This window comes from Macrobrachium rosenbergii, chromosome 49 (genome assembly GCF_040412425.1).
Source record: "Macrobrachium rosenbergii isolate ZJJX-2024 chromosome 49, ASM4041242v1, whole genome shotgun sequence".
Taxonomy (NCBI): domain Eukaryota; kingdom Metazoa; phylum Arthropoda; class Malacostraca; order Decapoda; family Palaemonidae; genus Macrobrachium; species Macrobrachium rosenbergii.
In genome coordinates this window covers 24,243,275-24,267,105 of record NC_089789.1, presented here as the reverse complement: position 1 = coordinate 24,267,105, position 23,831 = coordinate 24,243,275, and the positions used below count along the sequence as shown (strand labels likewise).

The 23,831-nt window shown below is 35.3% G+C and overlaps 1 protein-coding gene across 2 annotated transcripts in view; it reads left to right on the top strand.

The window, feature by feature from the left end:
* lili (LMBR1-like protein) overlaps nt 1-23,831 on the top strand; it is a 128,071-nt gene that overhangs the window by 64,404 nt on the left and 39,836 nt on the right. For both annotated transcript variants that reach the window (XM_067092926.1, XM_067092925.1), the window contains exon 2: nt 1,811-1,944. In XM_067092926.1, coding sequence (XP_066949027.1) covers nt 1,811-1,944 — 134 coding nt within the window. The remainder of the gene's footprint in view (nt 1-1,810; nt 1,945-23,831) is intronic.

The window sequence follows — 23,831 nt, the reverse complement described above, 5'->3', positions numbered from 1 at the left end:
TATATATACACACACACACACAAGTGTTTATTTACATGTTCACATACCATTAAATTACTGTTTATTTTGTGTAATGCCCGTATTGAAAGCTAATTGTTATTAATTGATGGTAGCAGCATTAATTTTTAGATTGTTGTTTTTTGATTAGGTCCCGGCCTTGTTGTTCAGACGGATTTTTAATTTCGACTCAGACTCTTTTAGAAAGAAATTTTGCCGTTAGGGATTTATTTATTAGTAGCGGGGTTGCTTTAATGCAAAGTATTTAATGTACCTTTGTTGGTATGTAAGCACACTTAAGTGTTGAAGATGCCATATGAGTGCCTTTGGTTAGATGCGATCTTTACGATCTTTACTCACAGTAGTCCATTCCTAAACCTTAATATATAACCCTTAAAGTGCTTTCATGAGGGCCGCCTATTATTATGGATTATAATTTTTTATTGAAATATGTCTTATAATAAAGGTCTTGAGCCCAATGGGTCTTTTAATGCATCTTGTTAATGGATTCTATCTCCCGTACATTGATAATCTCTTAGAAAAAGGATTATTCACTTATTTAATACAATAACTAATTGAAAGATATAAACTGCCTGTAAACTGTTTTCCAGTTAAAATTCATACTTCCGGTAATATGCAATTTATGAAATTTTGTTGTAGTACGAGTAAACCTCATCCATGACCACGTTAATATATGTGTAATAATTCAGTATCTGAACAAAATCCTTAAGTTAGTCTTCCTTTTCTCCTTCCTGATTTGATTGCAAGTATTATGCCAACAAGTGGACCAGATGTTGGCTTGTTAAATTTAGAAGTGGATATAAACTTTGAATCATGGGTTGCTCTTCCCGTTATCTCTCAGTCGTTCGATTTGAGTCATCATTTACGTCATGAATCAAAGTTCCACGCACACAGTCATCGACACACACACACACACACACACACACACACACACACACACACACACACACACACACACATATATATATATATATATATATATATATATATATATATATATATATATATATATATTATATATATATGTGTGTGTGTGTGTGTATATATACATATATATGTATGTGTGTGTGTGAGACATGCATGTTTGTTCGTTATTGGCTTTGTCTCGAATTCCCAGTGTTCATTTTCTGTCTATAGGGAAAAACAGTGGAACCCAGAAGACCTAGAGAATGGTCTCCATACTCAGGAATGCCGTGACTCTTCCCTTATTCCTGGCTTTCTATGGATTCTCTTTGTTTACGAAATAGGTCTCTCTCTCTCTCTCTCTCTCTCTGTGTGTGTGTGTGTGTGTGTGTGTGTGTATGTATGTATGTATGTATGTAAAGAAGCAAGACCCTACGTGCAAGACCAGGACAAAGGGAGTCATTCAGATCCGGAAGTGAGGGAGAAATTAATAATCCAGGAAAGTGGACGTTGAAGTGGACTTGAATTAGAATGAAAAGAAAAGTGAAGCAGACCCATTGAATTTATTTTTAATTTCTGAAGGTCTGATATTTCTCAGCGGTCGCCTTCTTCAAGAATATTTCATAAGTAAAAGATTTTAGCAATTTTCATTTTATAATCTGGGAATGGGTCAAATGTCATCACCCTTTTATTGTTATTATTATTATTATTATTATTATTATTATTATTATTATTATTATTATTATTATTATTATTATTATTATATTTACGCGTTCAAATCTCGGAAGAAAAGGGTAACATCTCTTGGTGATTAACTTAGGAATAATTTCTGCATTCATGTCTCCATCGCGAAATTCTATAAAACTTTTATCTCTTTTGTTTATTGCAGCTCTTCTTGGTGTTACTGGTGGTATTGTCTGTGGCATCGCACGTCGTGGTGCTGCGGTACCGACGTCGGGAAGCTGGCCATCTCCCTCCGCCCAGACACACCGACGACGACGAAGCAGCCGTAGACCGCATTGCGTGAGTATGCCAAAGAGTGCGTGTGGTGACGTCAGTAAACAACAGTATTGGTAATGGCGTTACTTATTGTGTGTAAATCGTGTGAGTGGGCGGACGGGTGCGTGTCAGGACTTCAACAACGGCCAGGTTGACATGGGTGAGAAGAATTATTGATGACTACAACAGCGGTGGAATCTTTGGGCTAATTATTATTATTTAGAACCCAATTACGTTAGTTCTGAATAATAATAATTGAAATTATCATTGATAAATTACGTGAATATCCGAACGATGTCTGGAGTAATATAAACAACAACAAAGTTGGCGATTAAATCTTAGTATCTGTTCTTTGAATGAGTTTACTAAAACAGTCTTGGGATTAATAGTAAAAATGATTCATATCATTGTTATTGACCAAATATTAAACTACAGGATGCGACGACGGTGACAACAATAATGTACATAAGATAATGTCTGTAATAACAAAAATGGTGATATAATTAATTGTAATAACTGCATGAATGTGCGAACGATTGCTTATGATAACGGTAGTGGGTGTTGATAATGTTAAGGATAATGGGTTATTTAATAATTATTTTTGGTATTTTTTAATTAAACGTACAGGTAATCGCATGTGATAATGAAATGATAATTTGGTTTCGTATATAAAGTTCATTGTATTCAGTGATTGGAAATATAAATAAAAACTCGCATTTTTAAAGAAAAAATGAGGTGCTTTGGTAACAGGAGTAGTTGTAATGCATTTTTTTTATGCTTAAATACAATACCTTGTACTAACTTATTTCTAAGGAAATTTTTGTAAAGACGACATTTTTTGAAATAGAGCCAATATGACGGAGATATGTCGTTTTTGTATCAGTGCTTCTGTTCTGTTAGCTAAACAAGCAGTGTCAGACTGGTCCATGAGTCATGTGTTTGTGGGTCTGTGGGCTTGTGGAGATTTACAGTGCACGACGTCCTTCGCTCTCGGATCCAGTTCCTTTCTCTCGGGGGGGAAGAGCTCTTTAAAAATGGTTGTTGTGAATATTCTAGAACTGAGCGGGGGTCAGTTTGCTCATACTTTTCCGTCAGAATCTTTTGTGTGGTTTTAGAAAGCTTTATTAGTGAAGTTAAGGTTCATCACTATTCTCGGCTTCTTTTGAGTTTCTTTTCTTATTTAGTTTTGAGTCACGCATTTAAAGAAAAAATCCACTGTGACGCCGGAAAGAAATGTATTCTTGAAAAGTGTCAGCTTCACCAGCCATAAAAAAAGACCCGTATTGTGAATCTAGTAGGGTCCAGTAGGCGGTTCGAAAAATACAAAATAAATAAATTGTTTATGAATTCCTCGCTGAAGGAACTCAATATTTCATGCTTTTACGGCTGTAAATGAAACGCCACTTTCTCCCGGGTTTCATGATATCAGTTGCCAGCGACTCAAACCTCTCCGTGTCACTGTCATTCAGCGTCCGACCCCCAGCCATCAAGTGGATTTTCAATTACCCTTTGCATGTAAGATTCATCACGAGGTTATATTTCCTGAGATTCGTGTCTCACTGTCATTCCTTGATCTTTCGTTTGGGCACTGGATTACCTTCTCGGCGCCCCATTGCCCAGGCTTTAGCCGCAAATACCATCCGTTCGTCTTTGCACTCTCTCAGTGGATTGCTTTAGCCCAGAGGGGGCTATACCACACACCGTACCACACTTACAAGCCACCTTGGTACGGGCATATGCTGGCATAAAGCTGACTTAATTTAAATCATCCATCTGCCTGTCTACTCAGTGGTTGTGTCCCGCCCCCCGTCTTTACTATTGCTACCCGTGAACCATGGTTCATGGTATCTTATCTTTCACTTGAGCGGAAACGCATATTTATCGGGTGATTACTCTTTCATTGTTGTCGTGAACATTAAGATTAAGTAATCGTATATAATGAGTGTGTTTCTGTCTACTTTTAATAGATAATTTTTTTTTGGTGTAGGTGGCCTTGAAAGGGTGACGTTATTTGGATAAACTAACCTGTCAGTCGTTGTCCATAAAATGGAAAAAAATAAATGAAATAAAAATTGGAACTACATTGAGCGCACCACTCGTAAAATAAGGGAACTTTCATCATGGCAGCCAAGGGAATTTCGGTTCGCGGAAATGAGTTTACTGTTTAATTGTCCTTCGTTCCAGCGGAAATGGGTCCATCGGTCAGCTAATTGATTTAATAGTTTAATAATTTCGCCGGTACTTGACTGCAGTGGCACTCCAGTTTTATCAGTTTTATTACTCGGGACATACATGTACTGTACAGCAATTTTATCATTTCTGTTTAGACGGATTTTGTTTCCGTAGAAATGTAGAAATTGATTACAGCTAGTTATAACGGTTTTTCATAGACACACCCACATTATATATATATATATATATATATATATATATATATATATATATATATATATATATATATATATATATATAATATATATGTATATGTAGACTACGTTAAGCGTTTTCCCCCAGACGAGGGTTGGCTCCAGAGAAGAGACAAAACACTGGTCACGGCCGCACTCATATTTTAACGGGTGAACCTTGGATGAACTCCTTTTGCAGAAACTTTCTTCAAAATATCTGCTTCATACCACTCCACAGAAGGCTCATGAGTAGAGCATCGAACCCGTCACACACCATGCGCCTTCTGTCTTATAGATTATGTATAAATATGCAGCCGAGTAATTATTATTGGGTATTGGGATGGTCCCGAAGGTATAATTTACAGTTTAAACTTACGGACTTGATGAACACCTTCATGGTTCAGGTGTTAGGTGAAATTTGTCTTTCCGAATGGGGGCGTCGATATGCAGTGTACCGTGCGCGTAGGCGCAATTTTTTCTTGTCTCCACTTATTTACCTGGCCATTTGTTCACTTTTTTATTCCGCGGGCTTATCCGTAGTTTTTTAAACCTCTGTACGTGTGTTTACTCAGTTATATGTAACATTAGTTTTTTGTTAGTATTATTATTATTATTATTATTATTATTATTATTATTATTATTATTATTGAAGTTTAAGTTTAGATTATGGCCGCATCAGCCAAGTTAGTTTTACATCTCATTTTCCTAATTATTTTTTCTGCTGATCATGACGTGTTTAAGAGCTTCCCGCTTTACTTGAAATGTAGAATTGACTCCGCTGCTGCAGCAGTGATTTTTAGCGAATCTTGTATGAAACAGTCTTCTCCCCTTCTTATTATTAGAAAGGAACATATGCGTATGGAGGAAGACAAAAAGGCAGCAACTTGCCAAACTTGCTAATGCTTGTGGCTCATATTAATAAAAGAAAGATTTAATTGCAATTAAGTCGCTTTTTTCATCGTAGTATGGGCGCGAGACCGATAAATATGATTGTACTTACAAAATTCTTAGTTTAAATATTGTCATACACTATATGGTGTGATTTTGAGATTTTGCATTTCAGATTTTATAGTGTAAGTTCTGCATTAAACACGTTGGATTATTTTTACATCCTTTCTATAATCGAAACCTAAAATATAGTTTGATTGATTTTATGGTTCCATCGTTGTATAACGATGCATTTCAAAGTGTGGATCATCACTATGAGGTCTGGGGTTATATAGTTTCACATGTTTTATGAATATTAAGCTTAACTTGCCAGCTGTGCATTCGCGATAGCTGTCTAGTAAGCTTTTGAGATAACGAATAGCAGGTAATTAGCCCATGTTTCATCCGTGTATATATATGTAGTCTATTCCTTTGTATTAATTTAACTTTCTACCCATCCTTTGCACTGCAGACATGTCAGAGGTGAGCAGCAGTAGGTTCACAGTCGTTCTTTGTAAACGTTTTTTGTAAATGGTACTTTGTATTATTGACGATGCAGTGGATGGTAGTGGTGTTATATGTGTTACTGTTTTGATTAATATTTTACATCATTCCATCCATCTATTGCCTTCCCAGTTCGGCCACCTGGTTACACCATTACTAAGACTGTAAATACGAAGTCACTGATTATCTAGTGACCCTGTGACGTAAATACCAACTCATGGTTAATATCGCCCGTCTGTAATTGACGAAGTAAATATATTTTTGCACGTCTCTAATACCAAAAGAAATGTAATTTCGCGCACCTGTAGATGCTCGTTCAAGAGAGGTTCGGCATCTCTCTTGATTAGAGTTTATTTTCTTGTTTCTTTTTATTTGCACTTTTCCTACTTCTTTTGCACTTTAGACCCCTCATTATAGAAAATATCCAATTCATGACCCAGTTTATCAACATATGCTGAACTGAACTTTTGTTCACTTATATTAGCCCAAAAAGGCGTCGAAATACGAATACTGATAATCACTGTACTTGAAGCCATATAAAAACCCCTTGTTTGGTTTTGATACGGCTGCTTTGACTGACCAGTCAGGTGTGGATCTAATCCATGACCTCTAAATTTAATTTAATAAGGTTTCACGCAGATTAGGTTCCAGGTATGGGAACTGCATTGTTTACGTTTTTAAATGGTAGTCTTCCTTCCCGCTCCCTCCCTTGCCCCCTATTTTAACATTTGTTTACTCGGCCACCGTTGACGTGATTCTTAGTATAAAGTTTTCTTGGTAGGTTTGTCTGCCATTTAGCCCCCAGGAGGTAAGGTTTCGGTTATCGATGTTTCACTTGAGATAATGTATACATTTTCTAAACTGAATTCTAACCATTTCTTTATCTGTGAAAGGTTTATTCTATTAGAGTGGTTCGTGTTGTAGGTTTCTGTTTCCTAACATTAGCAGTTATGACTTGGGCCATCGACTGATGGTATCTTGTTTGTCAATTTTTCATAAGTTGTATTTTAAGAGAGATCTTTCAAACTCACAGTTGATCCCCGATGCTCTTTTCCTGCCGAGAGCAACCAAATTTGCTGAATAGCAGCACCAATATGCAGTAAATATACCTCGCTGTCGAGCTTCGAGCTCAGTTCCAGAAGTCCTTATTCCTCAGACCTTTGGACTGGGAAACAGTCTCCCGGAGGATGTTGTGCAATTGAAACCTCAAGAGTTCAAGCAAAGATGCAATGCATTACCACCCAAAAGCAATGCTCCTTGTATTTTGTAATTTACTTATATTTTTATCTATTTATTTAATTTGTTAATTTATTTTTTCTTTTTCAATAACTGATCTCTTCTTTCCGTGTTTCCCATTATCTTCTGTTTTTTTCTTTCAGTTGAACCCCACATTCTGCGGAAGCTTGAATTTTAAGTCAGTGGCCTTGTGGGCTTGTTCCATATGAATGGGGTTTATCCTCTCTCTCTCTCTCTCTCTCTCTCTCTCTCTCTCTCTCTCTCTCTCTCTCTCTATATATATATATATATATATATATATATATATATATATATATATATATATATATATATATATATATATATATATATATGTATATATATATATATACATACATACATACATACATACATACATACATATATATGTGTGTATGTATTTAATACATACATGTATATGTATTTAATTATTATGTTGCCATTGGTAGGGGTAACTAAAGTACACCAACACAAGTTATTGTTGCATTCATGCTTTAAGTAACTTCCGAATAGCTGAAAAACCACCTGTGTAGGAAATCCCCACACAACCAGCTACTTCACGCCCCAATCCTAAAGAGCAGCTGTGCACCGAACCCCTTTTACACCCTGTACTTCACCTTTATCTTGCGTTCTCTCACGTTTCCTGTGTCAGTACCTCCAACACACCATCCTACTAGCCCTTCGTATGCCTTCCTTTCCTTCTCCTTTCTAACACTTCTGAATGTTTCACTTTTTACCATCCTGTTAGCCTATATTCCATTGTTTCCACATGACCAAAACATCTCTTACCCTCATCCATTCTCTCACCAACACTAACGTTTTTACCATTTATTCTGTGTCTCTACCAGTACTTTACTCTTTCAATTGTTATCACACAATATACTCCAAAATTTTGCCAGCAGTTTCAAATTTTTTCACTCGTTGCTGGAATTTCTCTTCATTATCCTCAGTCAGTACTGAGTGATCTGCAAACATCAACCTTTCTACGCTCCTTTCACCGGTCTTGTTATGTTACCTCACATTACAATCCTGCATCTTATTTCAGTTTTCTGACATCTCATATTATCGCAATCCACAAATATATAATACAACCATGAAGACATAGCACACGCTTGTCTGAGATTTAGTATCACAACAAACCAGTCATCATCAAATCTTCGTTTTTCCCGCTGACGGTTCACTTTCTTTACAAGTTTTAAAATCTCTTACCAACTTACTTTCCACACCATACACCTGAAAAGACTCCAGGTGTGTCTTTTTCAATTCTGTTGTATTCGTTTTCAAGGAGAAACCACTTAGCTATGTCAACACTGAGTTTGGTCATTACCTGGATGGGTGATTGCCAAGGAATGTAAGATGCCGTTAGGACATGAACCATTGAACATCCCCTGGATCGGGGTTGGGGCTAGCAACCCCATCCCGATGTGTACAAAAGAATAGTACTTTGGAGCCATCCCTTTGATAGAGAAAAAGCGTGTGAGTGCAAACAAATAAGCATGTATTTATGTTAAAAACTGTGTAGGAATGAAGGTGGAGTACTTTTAAACTCTTTATCCCTCAACTTGTTGGTCTGCATGTTTTGTAGTAGCTTTTAACATTTTATACCCTTGCAGTAGGTGTCTTTTTTTCCATTTTTTATTTGTACATTTTTCATGTGTGTGTGTGTGTGTATATATATATATATATATATATATATATATATATATATATATATATATATATATATATATATATATATATATATATATATATATGTGTGTGTGTGTGTGTGTGTGTAACAGTGAGGTGAAGATGGGTCTATTCCAGCTCTAATAAATGTATTTGAATTCGACAGGTACCGGTATATGCACGTATGAGAGACACTAGGCTTTTTTCTTTATCCTTTATGTGGTCAGGTCGGCAAAGTGACCACGTTCTGAGACTCTGGATGTGGGTTTGAACTTTGCTACGGACGTCAGATTTTTTTTCATATCCTTGCACTTGGATTTAGTCTTTGTAATGAAATTAGGACCCCGAAAGTATGAAGAATTCGAGAAGTAAAGAGGGCTTTTTGGCTATTACAATTATACGTATCTGGTAAAAGGTGACCAGTAGGTTATACAGGTATATATATATATATATATATATATATATATATATATATATATATATATATATATATATATATATATATGTATATATATATATATATATATATATATATATATATATATATATATATATATATATATATATATATATATATATATATATATATATATATATATATATATATATATGATTATGTATATATAAACTGAATCAGAAAATATGGGACGTGATGAATATATAAATAAAGACAAAATCCACGAAGGGGAAGAGAAACACTTGCAGCACTCCATCGACTTACAGTCCTTTACTTAGCAGTCTGCTAAGTAAAGGACTATAAGTCGAAAGGCCTTGCAGCACTCCACTGTTAATCTTTCCTTTGTTGGATTTTGATATATATATATATATATATATATATATATATATATATATATATATATATATATATATATATATATATATATATATATATATCGGAATTAGATCTACTGGATACTTTTTACTGATATAAATGTATATGTAATAGCCACAACGATCAATTTATTTCTCGATTTCTTCGGATTTTTTTTATATACGCTTGTCACAGCAAAGCTTAAGACCCAACTGAAGGCCCAACTGAAGAAACTGACCCCGGTGGAGGATTCGAACCCGCACCCGATAGGTCAGAATGGTAAAATGTAATTGAATTCGATAGATGTGAGCGAGTGTCAGGTTATATCCTTTTTCAGACAACGCTTGCGGGTTCGAATCTTGCCACGGGCGTCAAAGATTCATCATGTGGGTCCGGCAAGCGTATCCAAAATAGTGTGAAGAAATAGAGAGGTAAAATGTCTCTGTGGTTACTATGACTTATGTTCTTTATGGGCTTGGATCTCTTTTATTTGCTCTCTTAATCGTGCTTCGAATGGTTGCGTTAGTGGTTCTTTAGGCTATAGCTTACGTCAGTGAAACTACAGGATACAAAATGACTCGAGAGATAGCTCTTCTCTTCCCGTCATTTTAGATCCTGTAAATTACTTCATAAATACAGTGTGACGAGGAATATTGTTTGCTGTCAGAAATTCCTTTCTGTAGACATTGTTCACAAGTCGGTAAAACAGACGATTTCATGACCATCTATTTTAGAGTGTGATTTGATGATGATTAGTTTCATCTATGAAATGCATACGATTACAGAACCAAGAAAAGGAAATTAGCTAATATATATATATATATATATATATATATATATATATATATATATATATATATATATATATATATATATATATATATATATATATATATAATTGTCGTTATTACATTTACTTATATATGTATATACTTACATAAACGCGCTTTTGTGTGTGATGCAGACTTTTGTGCGTGCGGGATTTTCTTTTTAGTGGATTTATTATCACGTATTAGTTTGGGTTGTCCAAAAATATACTGCACGTGACGTTGCAGCGTATCTAGTTTTCGTGTACTATAATAACACTTGCCAGATATCTCTTAATTGAGTAGCCAGTCAACACTCGATGCTACGCCGTTTATTTCCTAAACCGAGGCTCGAAGTGACGCATTACTTTAAACATGGCGGTAAAGTTTCTCCTCAACCACTTTGCAAAATGATGTTTGTTGCGGTTCTTAGAAGAAATGAGTGGTAGGGCAGTTTTAAGTGCTTGTAGTAGTACTATCCTTGACACAGTTTTATTCGTAGCAACATACCCATTTAGCAACATACCCATTTTCAGTGGCCGAGGCGAATTTTCGTATAGAGAGAGAGAGAGAGAGAGAGAGAGAGAGAGAGAGAGAGAGAGAGAGAGAGAGAGGATAAACGTTGGTTATTTATAAACATCTGCATACCCCATTGGAAGACCGACCTTTTCAGTCGATGGAGTCACGTGGTGTGTTCATATGTTGATGATGATGATGTCTAGAGCTCTCGAAGGAGGAAGTAAATTGTTATCGGTATTCCGAATGGAGAGAGAGAGAGAGAGAGATATTCCCAATAGCCTAAGTGTTCTCATCATGGTAAAGGTTAGTTTTTGAGCAGTCCTCTCTCTCTCTCTCTCTCTCTCTCTCTCTCTCTCTCTCTCTCTCTCTCTCTCTTTAGTGGTATCCATGTTAAAAAATATTTTCCTACTAATACAGGACAAGGGCCAGAGCGCATGAAAGAAATAAAAGTTATCTGTCGCTATTAACATCAGTGTTGTATGGAATGGCTCATTTCCCTGATATTGGAAGTTGTAAAGCTTCCTGTGCTGTGACGTCTTTGAAGTGACGCTCGTGGGTTTATCCACACCCGCATGTAAGGCAGGTTGGGGGTGGGGGAGGATGCATGTGCACCTGCTGTAAACAAGCCGCCTGGTTGTGATGGCTACTAGACATGTTGAGGATGAAAACTGTGTACTTACGTACGTGTGTTTGCACTTACCTCGTCGATGGTATGAAACGTCAGCCTACCCAATTACTGAATAGTCAGTATGGCTTTCCAACACACACACACACACACACACACACACACACACACACACACACACACACACATATATATATATATATATATATATATATATATATATATATATATATATATATATATATATTTGATTTATTTGTATTTTCTCGTACAGCAATCTGGGAAGTAATATAATTGTTAATAACGTTGCCCTTAATGAGATGAGAGAAGTTGTCATTGCGTCAGGTGCGTGGTGTTTGATACCGGGAATAAGTTTTTATTATGGTTCATTGTTTCTCAGTTCCCCCTCCGAGAAAAGATACTTGAGCTCCTGCTTCCCCCAAAAGCTTGTAACCTCGATAGACCGCAAGACGGTGTTTGTTTACATTGATCAGCTGATGTGACCCTCTCGTAGATCCTCCTTCCTGTCACGTGGTAGTTGGAACGAGTGTTTACGTTTCGTTGGACGTTGTATTTTATTTCGTTTTGAAACTTTTATGTGAGGTTTATTATAGGCCTCATTACCTCCCAGCTCAGTTGAGCTGACGTCAAATCGGAAAAATATCTGTTTGAGGAGTTGTCAATGGAAAATTTCCCTTGCACTATTGAACATTGCGTTAAGTTAGCAGTGAGCAGCAGTTCAATGTGTACTCAACGTATGCCACCACCAACAATCGAAGCCAGGAAATGGTCTCGGCATATGTACTTCCTTTCCTTTCTTTGAGTACATTTTATTTGTTCGATTTGTAATTGATGCACAACCGTGAATATAGGGTTGGGAAAATTGATTGTGCATTTTCCCCCCAGGTAATCTAGTAATCTAAAGAATGGATAAAAGTTTCCACTGACTCTTACTCTGCAGCTGTCGTTTAGATTAGTTCTCTTGGCTGTTGTTTAGTTTAGATAACGTGTGGGTGCTGCTTTATGCTTTGGTGGTGTATAGCCCAAACGACTTGGCATGGCTCGTGTGTTAAGACTTGTGTACAGATAGATTTGTTTTTCGGTAACTATGTATACATTTATGCACAGAGTATACAGTATAATATACAGTACACCTGTTGGTTAGTGTAAATGGCTGAAAACGGGAAGGTTAACTCCGGTGTTTTATGCAAAACCTATGCAACACACACACACACACACACACACACACACACACACACACACACACACACACACACACATATATATATATATATATATATATATATATATATATATATATATATATATATATATATATATATATATATATATATATATATATATATATATATATATATATATATATATATATATATATATATATATATCGAAAGTGGACTGATGGCTAGGACAGGAACCATGCTTGGACCTAGCCAATGTGAACTGAGTGCTGCAACACTCATCCACGGTGCTCTTCCAGAAGTGGAAGGATCGGGATTAATTTAGGTGGTCAGATGCTCTCTCTCTCTCTCTCTCTCTCTCTCTCTCTCTCTCTCTCTCTCTCTCTCTCTCTCTCTCTCTCTCGGCCATTCGGAAGCGATTAGGTATCAAGTTACAACTGATAGGGTATTTGGCTCCTCGAACTGAGTGTGATACGAGCTTGCATTACGTAAGTTAATGAACAAATCAAGTATATAAAATTCAAGTTAATGCTCTTTACTACTGATAGAACGAGTGAATGGCTTTTCTAGATTTAACAGCAGTAGCAACCTACGGAAAAAGTGTACCGTATTTCAATCGATCCCCATGTATTCGCCCGTGAGTTTGTCTTAACACTTTACAAGGGATAATTAAACAAACGGCTTTTGATGTAAATAAGCTGAAATTTGCCTAGGGAGGGGCTGTGGGCCAATATTTTAATTTTAATTGGTTTGTAGCATTGCGTGAAAAGCAGTATTTTTGTAGTTCCACCAAAGCGGTTATGTTTGGCTCATTATCTTTCTGTCCATCAGCAGGATTAAATAGAAAGTTGTGTGTGGATTCTTAGGATGACTATACCGTAGCTGGGCCTCCTTACTTAACCTCGCTTCAGATGTTCCGGCGTGAAGATACTGAAACCCCAAGCTTCTTTACCGTGTATTTTTGTGACCAGATTTAACAGTTATTTTTAATTAGAACGTTTAACTGGTGGTATACCTTCTCTTGAAAGATTTGATGTTGGCGACAGAATGCGCTCTCTGGATGTTTAATTCTCATGATGAATTTCGTTAATTAAATTGAATGCAGGAAAGTTTACAAAGTGTGTTTGGATTGAGTGAACGTCTCTGAAATTAAGAGATCTACTATAATTTACTAATTGTTTTTGTACTAGATAATTCACGACTGAAAACATTTTCGACGTTCATGACCACAGTCGTGGCATCACCAATCAGGTGGTTCCTTTTTTGTACTTGTCGAAATCCAGAACATCCCAGAGTTTCTTTTTTTTATTTTTTCAACTTTTCTGTTGAAATTACTAAAGTCTTGTTTATTATTATTCACCAGGTTTGGTGATTAGTTGGTGGTGTAAATTTCTCAGTAAGAGAGGTTGGTAAAGTACACCTTGTGGAGTTAAGGAAAACTGTAGTTTTTGTGGATTAGTCATTCTTCTTTGCTTGCATATGACATTTATCTATCTAGCCGTCTTTGGAATCATATCTTGTGTGCGTTTGTTTATGTGCTTTTTTGTCTGAGAAGGAAAAAGACCATGAAAACTAATTGATTATTACTCTCTCTCTCTCTCTCTCTCTCTCTCTCTCTCTCTCTCTCTCTCTCTCTCTCTCTCTCATTCTTTTATGAATTTGAAGAAATTTAAATTTTCCATGGCATTACACCACACCGATGTTAGTGGCCCAGGGTGTGTAAAATTTCTTGTCCCGTAATTGGGGAGAATCTTTGGGTTTGCCATTGACTACGTTTTTATTGCTTTGTGGGTGATTGTTTTAACAGTTTGTTCAGTGATTTTTTTTAAACCGATTCTCTCAAACATTTTATTTATTTGTTATTTTAGGATCGGAGATATATTAGCTTATGAAACTGACGCTCACCATTCTGATATAAATAAATTAGCCGTGTCCCGTAATAGGAGTTTGCGCCAGAAAAAAAAAAAAATCAGAACCAGACACTGGAGCTTCATCATTTAGTGGTTGAACAAAAATTGTTCGAGAAAACTTCCTAATGTCGGTCTCGTTAAATACCCAACAGGAGGTTCATAATCATATGACTTTTATTTTGCCACAGAAGAATCAAGGAGACCAGCTGAGTGTTTCAGAGATTTTTGTCTTCACCTTTTTCATTATTTTGAGTTTTTCATAATCCCTGTTCTTTTTTGTTGTGTTTTCCACTGAATAAGGATTACCTGACATCGCCACGTTCAGGAATCTGAGACTCGAATATTTTCTGGTTCATTGGCCCTCGCACTTGCTCTGGTCCTGTGTCCAAATCAGTTGTGAGCAACGGCGCAATGCCCCTATTTTCACCTTTTTTATTATATTTTTTAGGCTAAAATGTATTTGCGCATTTATTGACGTGTGTTCATTCTTGTGTCTTTAAAAAAGAGGTATTTGGCTTCATTCCATGCTGGCGTAACTTTTAATTACGATGTGCTCTCGGTATAGCATTTTCTCTGTGCCAACTGGATCTATTTCTTTGCGACCTGTTTGTAAAGTAAAAAAGAAACAAAACATCTAGGTGTTGCTTCCGCCTTTGTTGGCCGGTAATACTCGTCTCTCTTTTTTGGGTTTAGGTGCTAGAAGAATGTCCGAAGCAATCAGTGCTTGATTATACATTTATTTAATTTTGGCTTACTGAGGTCAGGAAACTTTGGAAAATGACTGTATTAACAACGAAACTTGGGTATGAAATTAAAATAGCTTTGTACCGGTAGTTTTATTGCACTCTTGTATTAACCATTAGAGAGAGAGAGAGAGAGAGAGAGAGAGAGAGAGAGAGAGAGTTGCGGTCACCGACTGTGTTACTAGTAAAAAACTAGTATATAATTATACTAATGAATGGGTTTTTTTTAGTATAAGCATCAGAGTTATTTTTTTGTTATTGCTGGATGTTATATTACAATAAATGAAATTTACATTTGTGGTGGGACCACTAGATAACGGTAAAGACGCGAGTGGAAGGTAAATGTTGTAAAATATAACAAGTATCTTTCTGCAATGAAATATTAAATGATGCTTCTTCTTATTGTTATTATCACATCAGATTTCGTAACTGTTATTATCGGTATTTTTTATTGTTAGTGCTTTAGTTGCCGTAACAAAGCACGTTACCGTTTAACAAACACGTGAGTCATCATTCGATGATAAAAAAATTTTTGGAATGTCTGTCATACCTAAAATTTAAAAGTGTGTCCATTTAACTATGGTCGCGTTTTCCGTATATGTATATGTCTATTTTCGAGTCCAAGTCTCCTAAATTGCGCAGTCAGACCCTGTAGGAAAACTGGAGGTAACAAGATGCCTTGGTATGTATTAATGCTTCTTTCTCGTGCTAAACACGGCAAGGGGTTGCACTCTGCGAGAAATTTTGTTAGATATTCCGTTATGTATTCATTTGTTAGTAGGATTGCATATTGTCTGGGCTTGTTTATCAGTTCCCTCTAGTGTTGGTATTTATTTATTCGGACAAGAGAGAGAGAGAGAGAGAGAGAGAGAGAGAGAGAGAGATTGTCGGGGCCACAGAAGCCTGAGGGCTGGTCGGCTTCGCAGTTCGCATGTTGTGAAGATTATCGTGGAGACGGTAAAGGTTGTTGGGGGGAGGGTTGGCATTGGAAACCCCTTGTGGTCGAGAGGTATAGGCTGTTTGTGTCAGTGACGTCATACAGTGGGTATTTGTGCGTGTGTTGTTGTGGGGGGGAGCGGGGGGGCTAGTGTTCATGGACTTCTCTTGACGTTGCATAGCGTTTGGTGCTACGCATATGCACAGGGTATACAGTACGAAACTTGGTCTTTAAGGACATGAGTCACACTTAAATCTTAACAAGACATCTAGCAAATGTTACTGGATGGCGCAGAATTATTTATTGACACCAATAAATGCCTTCTTGACTGGCAAGTTCAGCGTTTTTCATAGACGTAAATAAGTGCTTGAAATAAGCGTGTGTATTGCCATCTTTTAATTAGTCATGATTTGTTAGCGTATTTTTGTTATATAGATCGTTTGTTACATTTCTTCCTTCAAAATTTTTACATTTCGTTACTTTTCTACTATAAAGTGTTACACTCACTTTTTTGTAAACAAAAAAATCACTCTGCATCTTTTTCATGTACAGGACATTTAGTTTAAAACATTTGAACGATCATATGTTACTTTTATTTAATATGACATTTATGATATCCCTTTACTATGCAAAGACATCTCGATATAGTTTCAATTCTTATGAGTATTCATTGATTATGAAGTATTTTTCGGAATTCTTATATCAAAAGTAGAACTTCGTTATTTAAATAAATTTTTCGCGTAAAGAGTAAATCTCTGTTTTTTTTTCATCCTGTTGAATTTTTTTCCCTATTTTGTAATTGTACGAGTTTTTCTTTCATTGTAAAGATGAAATCATAATTTCAGTGGCAAAAAAATCATCTGATTTTATATCTTGGAGGTGTCATGAGAATTTATCTTTCTCACTAAGTGATGAATTTCGAAATTGACTTTGTTCTTGCTATTCTTGTTTCAGCATGAAGGTTAGGTTCATGATTATTATGAAGACACCGTACCTCAACTTGTTCTCTGTTTATTAATGTCTTCTAGAAAACTTGCAAGTGTTTTTCAGTGTCACGTTATTCTTCTGTTATCCTGTACAGCTCCCCTGTGAAAGATCGAAAAAAAGTTGTTAACTGCGGGAACAGACGTTATTACCTAACTTGATCCCGTTTATTGCCCAACTTTTTAACATCTGGTGCCGAAGTTGGGTAATTCACCTCAGTGAAGTAAGAACGCAAATGTTTTGCCTAACGTTTCATATTAGTTTTTTAGATTTAATTTATCTGTATCTGACTGTGTTATATGAAAAGAATCGATGCAACCACTGTTATATTTCTCTGTATTATATATATATATATATATATATATATATATATATATATATATATATATATATATATATATATATATATATATATATATATATATATATATATATATATATATATATATATATATATATATATATATATATATATATATATATATATATATATATATATATATATATATATATATATATATATATATATTTTTTTATCATATATATATTTATATATATATATATATATATATACGATATATGTAAGCATTTTTATGACATTTTTTTACGTGATTTAAATATCGCTTAATATCAAAATCCACGCTACCTCGGGAATATCCCCGATGGGGAATTATCACCGAAGGGGAATTTATAAGTGATAAATGGACGGGCACTGCCGAGTCTCGATAATTCCCATCGGGGATATTCCCGAGGTAGCGTGGATTTGATATTAAGCGATATTTGTAGCTTCATGATATATATATATATATACACACACATATATACAGTATATATATATATATATATATATATATATATATATATATATATATATATATATATATATATATATATATATATATATATATATATATATATGGATATATGTTTTATGTGTGTTTGTTTGTTTGTTTATTAATGTGAGGGAGAGAGCAGTAATAAAAAGTTAATGATCTTTAAATTTTTGTTGGTAGCAATCCCCCTCTCTCTCTCTCTCTCTCTCTCTCTCTCTCTCTCTCTCTCTCTCTCTCTCTCTCTCTCTCTCACGAAAATTTTGAATATTTATAGGTATCATGCATTGTATTCATAGAATGGTCGGTTTCATGAAGACACAAGTGAGATTGTGAATTTTATTGCAAAACATACTTCAGTCCAGAATTCTGATTATCTACTTCGAGAGAGAGATTGTTTCCCCTAAAGGGGGGTTTTCATTTTCCCCTTAACCCCCTTGGTGGATTTTTAACCATCGTTATAGTGGTTGATTCAGAGGCTGTGGCTGCCGAAGCCTTCAGCACTCTGCCTCAGGGGACTGGTGAAATGAGAAAATTCTCTGGTTGTTCGACTGTCTGTCCATGTGTCTCGAGAGTATTTAAGTTAATCGATATCCAGTATGTCTGTCTTCTTGCAAATTCTCTCTCTCTCTCTCTCTCTCTCTCTCTCTCTCTCTCTCTCTCTCTCTCTCTCTCTCTCTCTCTCTCTCATACACACGCACACTATTATCAGAGCGGATTTGTTTTCATGGAATGGAACATCTTGATCGACTTCATCGGAGAATGCGAAAGAATTTGGTACCTATTATGTACAAGTCATTGTTTTTATCCAGTGGCGGTGAGACCTGCAGATCACCTTTATATAGTTTAATGAAAGTAAAAGAAGGCGTTTTGTTTGGGAAATCTCGCGAATAAACAGTTGCATGATGAAAAAATCCAAAATGATTTGCCTATCGTAATGTCTTTACAGAGAACTTTTAAAATCCTGTTTATCTCATCTTTCATTATCAGACTAAAGATTTAAATCTGTTATATTTTTAAAATAATTATAATTTAACGATTTTAAGCTGTCCATTCCGTCATCCAGTGTTTATTTGCTATGTTTTTGTGTTCATTGAACTCTGATAAATATCTCTCTCCTCTGCTGATGGTTCGGATTTGATGCATTCTCTTCGAAAGCTGAGTTAACACATGTTATTCATAATCGTGGAAATGAGGTTAATTTTCTTACCTTTCTAGACCAGAGCCCAAAGGGTTAGGCAGTCCTCAGGGCTGTCTGTGCCGGCTTTGACACAATTTGTTCGTCCTGACCGGAAGTGGTTATTTATTTTTTTTAATAGACATAAAATACATTTCTTTTGTAAACATTGTGAGGAATGTAGGCACTTTGCCTCAAACAGAATCGGGAATTTAGTCCTTTGCTGCAAAGATAAGAGAGAGAGAGAGAGAGAGAGAGAGAGAGAGAGAGAGAGAGAGAGAGAGAGAGAGAGAGAGATGGGTGTTTGGTTAATATGCTTAGAGGAAACTATGTTTTTTTTTTCTTACAGAAACTAAGTAAGGTCTATGCAATAAAGTGAATTTGAATGAAAAAGCCTTATCATATTCTGTAAAGTATAATTAATTATGTGATTTCTTAAAGCTTAGTGGATACTTTCTTCAGTGATTCTTTCACCAGATAGATCCGTAACCATTAGTCATTTATTCCCGTAAAAGATCTGTCACACACTTACTAAAAAAACGAAAAGATATTTCTCTCCCTCACGGAAGATATATGCCTCCTTTTGAATGAAATGAAAGCATGATAATATACTCCTCAGATAAGAATTTCAGCGTGTTCTCGAACCATCAGTTTGGGAGCGACTTAACTTATTCTGAAGCAAAAGGAATAAATTAATGTATACCAGAGACCTGAAGTAACGTTAGTTCTGAAATTTGAAGTCACTCATAACATAGCCCTGTATTCGACATATAACATATTGACGTGAAAATTGAAAGGCAGGGATGCGAAGACCCCACAACTTAACGGTAACAGTGTGCTACAGTAAGTAGTTGATCTTTAGATCGTAACACCTGGTGTTCTTAACAAATCAGATGGTAAGCATCCCACAGGTGTAGCCGTTGAGTAATCGTTGCTTCATTTTAGTTATAACATTAATTCGTAGTATGAATAGGAACCTAGAAACTCTTAACAGGTTTGGCAGTGCACCGGTGAATATATCCGGCGATATTTCATTCTGCAAATCCAGCCGTATTTTGAAAGAAAATATCCCAGAAATACAGTCGGTACCTTTATTCCCCAGCAGATGTTTCCTGAAATGTAATGAGTTTCCATTCATTCTTTTTAATATTTTCAACCATTTTACATGCCTAAGGTATTATTAGGAAGCAACAAACGGTTTTTTTTAAATTAGTGTGTCGTTCTTAGTAGTGCATATATCTTAGCCATTCTAGATAATGTTGGTAAGCATCTCTTATTTTTAGTGACGTTGGTATTCATCTGTCATATTCATTGATAATGGTACTTACCTGTCCTTCTTAATATTGTTGTTATTTAGCTGGCATTTTTAGTAGTATTGATATTAGCTATCAGTTTGAAAACACTGGTCATTCATAGTAATATTCAGCTGTCATTCCTATTGATATTAATATAATTTTTAATAATATAGTCAGATACCACTTACTACTTCTATCTGTTCAGGGAACCGTTGATTACTGCTCGAAATTCCCAGGAATACATGCGGAATTCGTCACATTCTTTTTCTGAATTTTATTATAATTTGGAGTTGCCTAGATCTTTTCCCTTCATTTTTTCATTCAGTCTTGAACTGAGTCTTCGCTCTTATATTTAATCTGGAGAAGGTACTTCAGAACAAGTAAGCCATTGTCCCTTTATCTTTTTTCATTCAGTCTCATATTTAATCTTCGCTTGTATATTTTACCTGAAAAACGTACTTAAATGAGTAAGCCATTGTTAAATTTAGTGATAAAGTTGAAGGACAGACTTTCTGATAATTTCTTTTTTTCACTCTCTCTCTCTCATGCACCAGTAACGTTTAGATAGGTTGTTATACTGAACATAGCAAATAACGTGAAAAATTAAAATGCCGAACAGTTCCAAATTGCAAAGAATAGAAACAAATTTTAGATACGTTTTTATGTCAACTTTATGTTCAAGTTCTTTTAGATATTTTTTGATATCCCATGTATGTTGTCATTTTTTGTTAGATATGAAGTTGAACCCTTCCACGTTCTAATTGCATCAATCTTATTGTCATAATCATGATCGAATATTTTTTTTTATTTTAAGAATCCAATGACCGATGGATTGGGGCATTTATTAACTTATTAAGCCCTTAAAAAGGAAAAAGAGCGACGAAAGGTATAGCTTAGCTGAACTTTTACAGTTAGGATGTTTATAGAAACGATCACACTCACTACGAATTTACTTTTCGTGAAGTAAGATCATTTTTGAGAAACACTGTCTTGCGGTCCAAGAATGCTTATCTAATTCAGATAGATTTACTGCACGTGGAATTTGGCAATTTCGAAAGTAATGGACTCAATTTTGGGAACTATTAGGGAATGAAACCGGTGATGACTGTAGTATTAAGTCGAAGGACGGTATATCTGTCAGTCCTTTGAGAGAGAGAGAGAGAGAGAGAGAGAGAGAGAGAGAGAGAGAGAGAGAGAATGATACGATGACTGAGCGCTGAAAACTTTATTTCTATTTTCCGTTTCTTCCTCTGTCTCTCCATCCTTGGCTGTGTCCCACTATAGTAAAATAACAAGCAGGTACCCAATTCACAGGTCAAACTAGGCAAAATATGTCAATCAGAAAGCGGGCGTAAATCACCTTTGTTCCTGTCCTGGGATCGATCCCTGGACTCTTTATTAGTGAGGAGAGGCTTATGAGAGAGAGAAACATGGTAAAATTAAACTTATTGCAAGTATACCTTTCAAATTAAGAACAGCATCAGAGACAATTAAATAGGGAATCATGGCCAGTAACGATGATTCTAGCTTGTAGTTTCCTTCCAGAACCTTCCCAAGGTGGCAGAGGGTTGGGGTCTTGGATCTGGTAGCCATTACAGCAGACCAGTATTGTCTGAGTAGCCCGTTAAAAATATGTAGCAGGTGTTAGGGGGATAACTTGAAAACTAACTCTCTCTCTCTCTCTCTCTCTCTCTCTCTCTCTCTCTCTCTCTCTCTCTCTCTCTCTCTCTCTCTCTCTCAAAGGCTTTGCTGTAGATTTATAAGAAAGTATCATTATAATTGTTATTATACATAGAATAACAATAATAATAATAATAATAATAATAATAATAATAATAATAATAATAATAATAATAATAATAAAACAAATTTACATATTAGACAAGTACATCGCAGACTCCCGTGAGCAACTATTACTTGAATGTTTTAAGCAAACTAATGTTTTTACTTGTGATGGTATACCACGACAACTAAGTTGATTTTGGTAAATATAGGTACACCGTTGAATAGAAATATCTCAAGACGAGCTCAGACTCCCGTAACACATATTGTTACAAATAACGGCAAAGAAATGGAAATATTTTTAGTTTAGGTTTCAATTCTAATGCAGAAAATTGAGCAAAACTGTTATGCTGACATGTGTTTAACAAGCAATGCTCTTTAGTAATATGACTATTTATATATAGGTGGTCAAAATTGATATGAAGTCAGAACTTTATGCAAAAAAAGAACTTTATGCAAAAAAAAGGTGAAACATTAATTGAAACTTTTTTTTACAAATTTTTAAAGAACATGATAAATAAGCCTTAATAACTTATATTTCGTAGAAGTACAGATTTATGTACAAACAGAATTTATATGGTTAATTTGAAAAATTCTCCTAATAGAAATGAGAGTGGATGTCAGTCTGCTTGTTGCTGGTCGTTAAGCTGCATGCATTTTTTTATATTTTTTATATTTTCCTAAAGTCTGCAATGTATTTTTTCACATCATGACGAGTTTAGGAGATGAGTTGGGGTTTCAGGTCCTTAAAACATCGTCATTGCATGAATGTCACTGTTAAATCGATAAAAAGTACATTGATGCATGTAACTCATAAAATAAATTGTATTTTTGTTGGAAATCGTACCTTAGTTTCTCGAGGGAGATTTTAAGAAAATGTTTCGTATGTTTCCATATAGATAGAAAGCATTAATGGTAGCCTTTAATCCTTTTTTAGCTACTGTTAAATTATGGAAACCAATATCTAGTTTTTCACCTTCGCTCTAGATCTAGATACTGCCTGGTAAAACGATATAGAAGATCCTGTTTCCACTTGTGGGAAGCGAAACCTTGCAACACGCCGTCTGTCTCGTATTAACCGCAAGAATGTGACTGTATGGGAAAATGCGCGTAGTCTGGAAAAGGAAGAAATACAAATATTTCTAGGTAATTTAAAGAAATGGCAGATAGGTATATCACTTAAAATTTACAAGCAGTTACAGATGCAACCAAAGAATGGGATCTTTTAATTTTACATAAACATGATAACTATTTGGAAAATGCTAGAGCTGAGTTATAAGTAGAAGACGAATTGCACAAAAAGTCATTTTAGTAAAATTGTAAGAAGAAAATGTTTAAAGATGGTGAAACACAAAATAATTAAGGTAAGGTATATGAAAATTTGGAGAAATATAGGAAACGTATTATTAAATGATTAAAGGATAGAAGCACAGCTGCTTAGAGATGGAAACAACTGTCACATGAAAAAGTGTCAAATGAAAGTCCAGCGCATGAAGATTAATCCGGAGGCGTCTCAGGAGTTTGTGGATTGA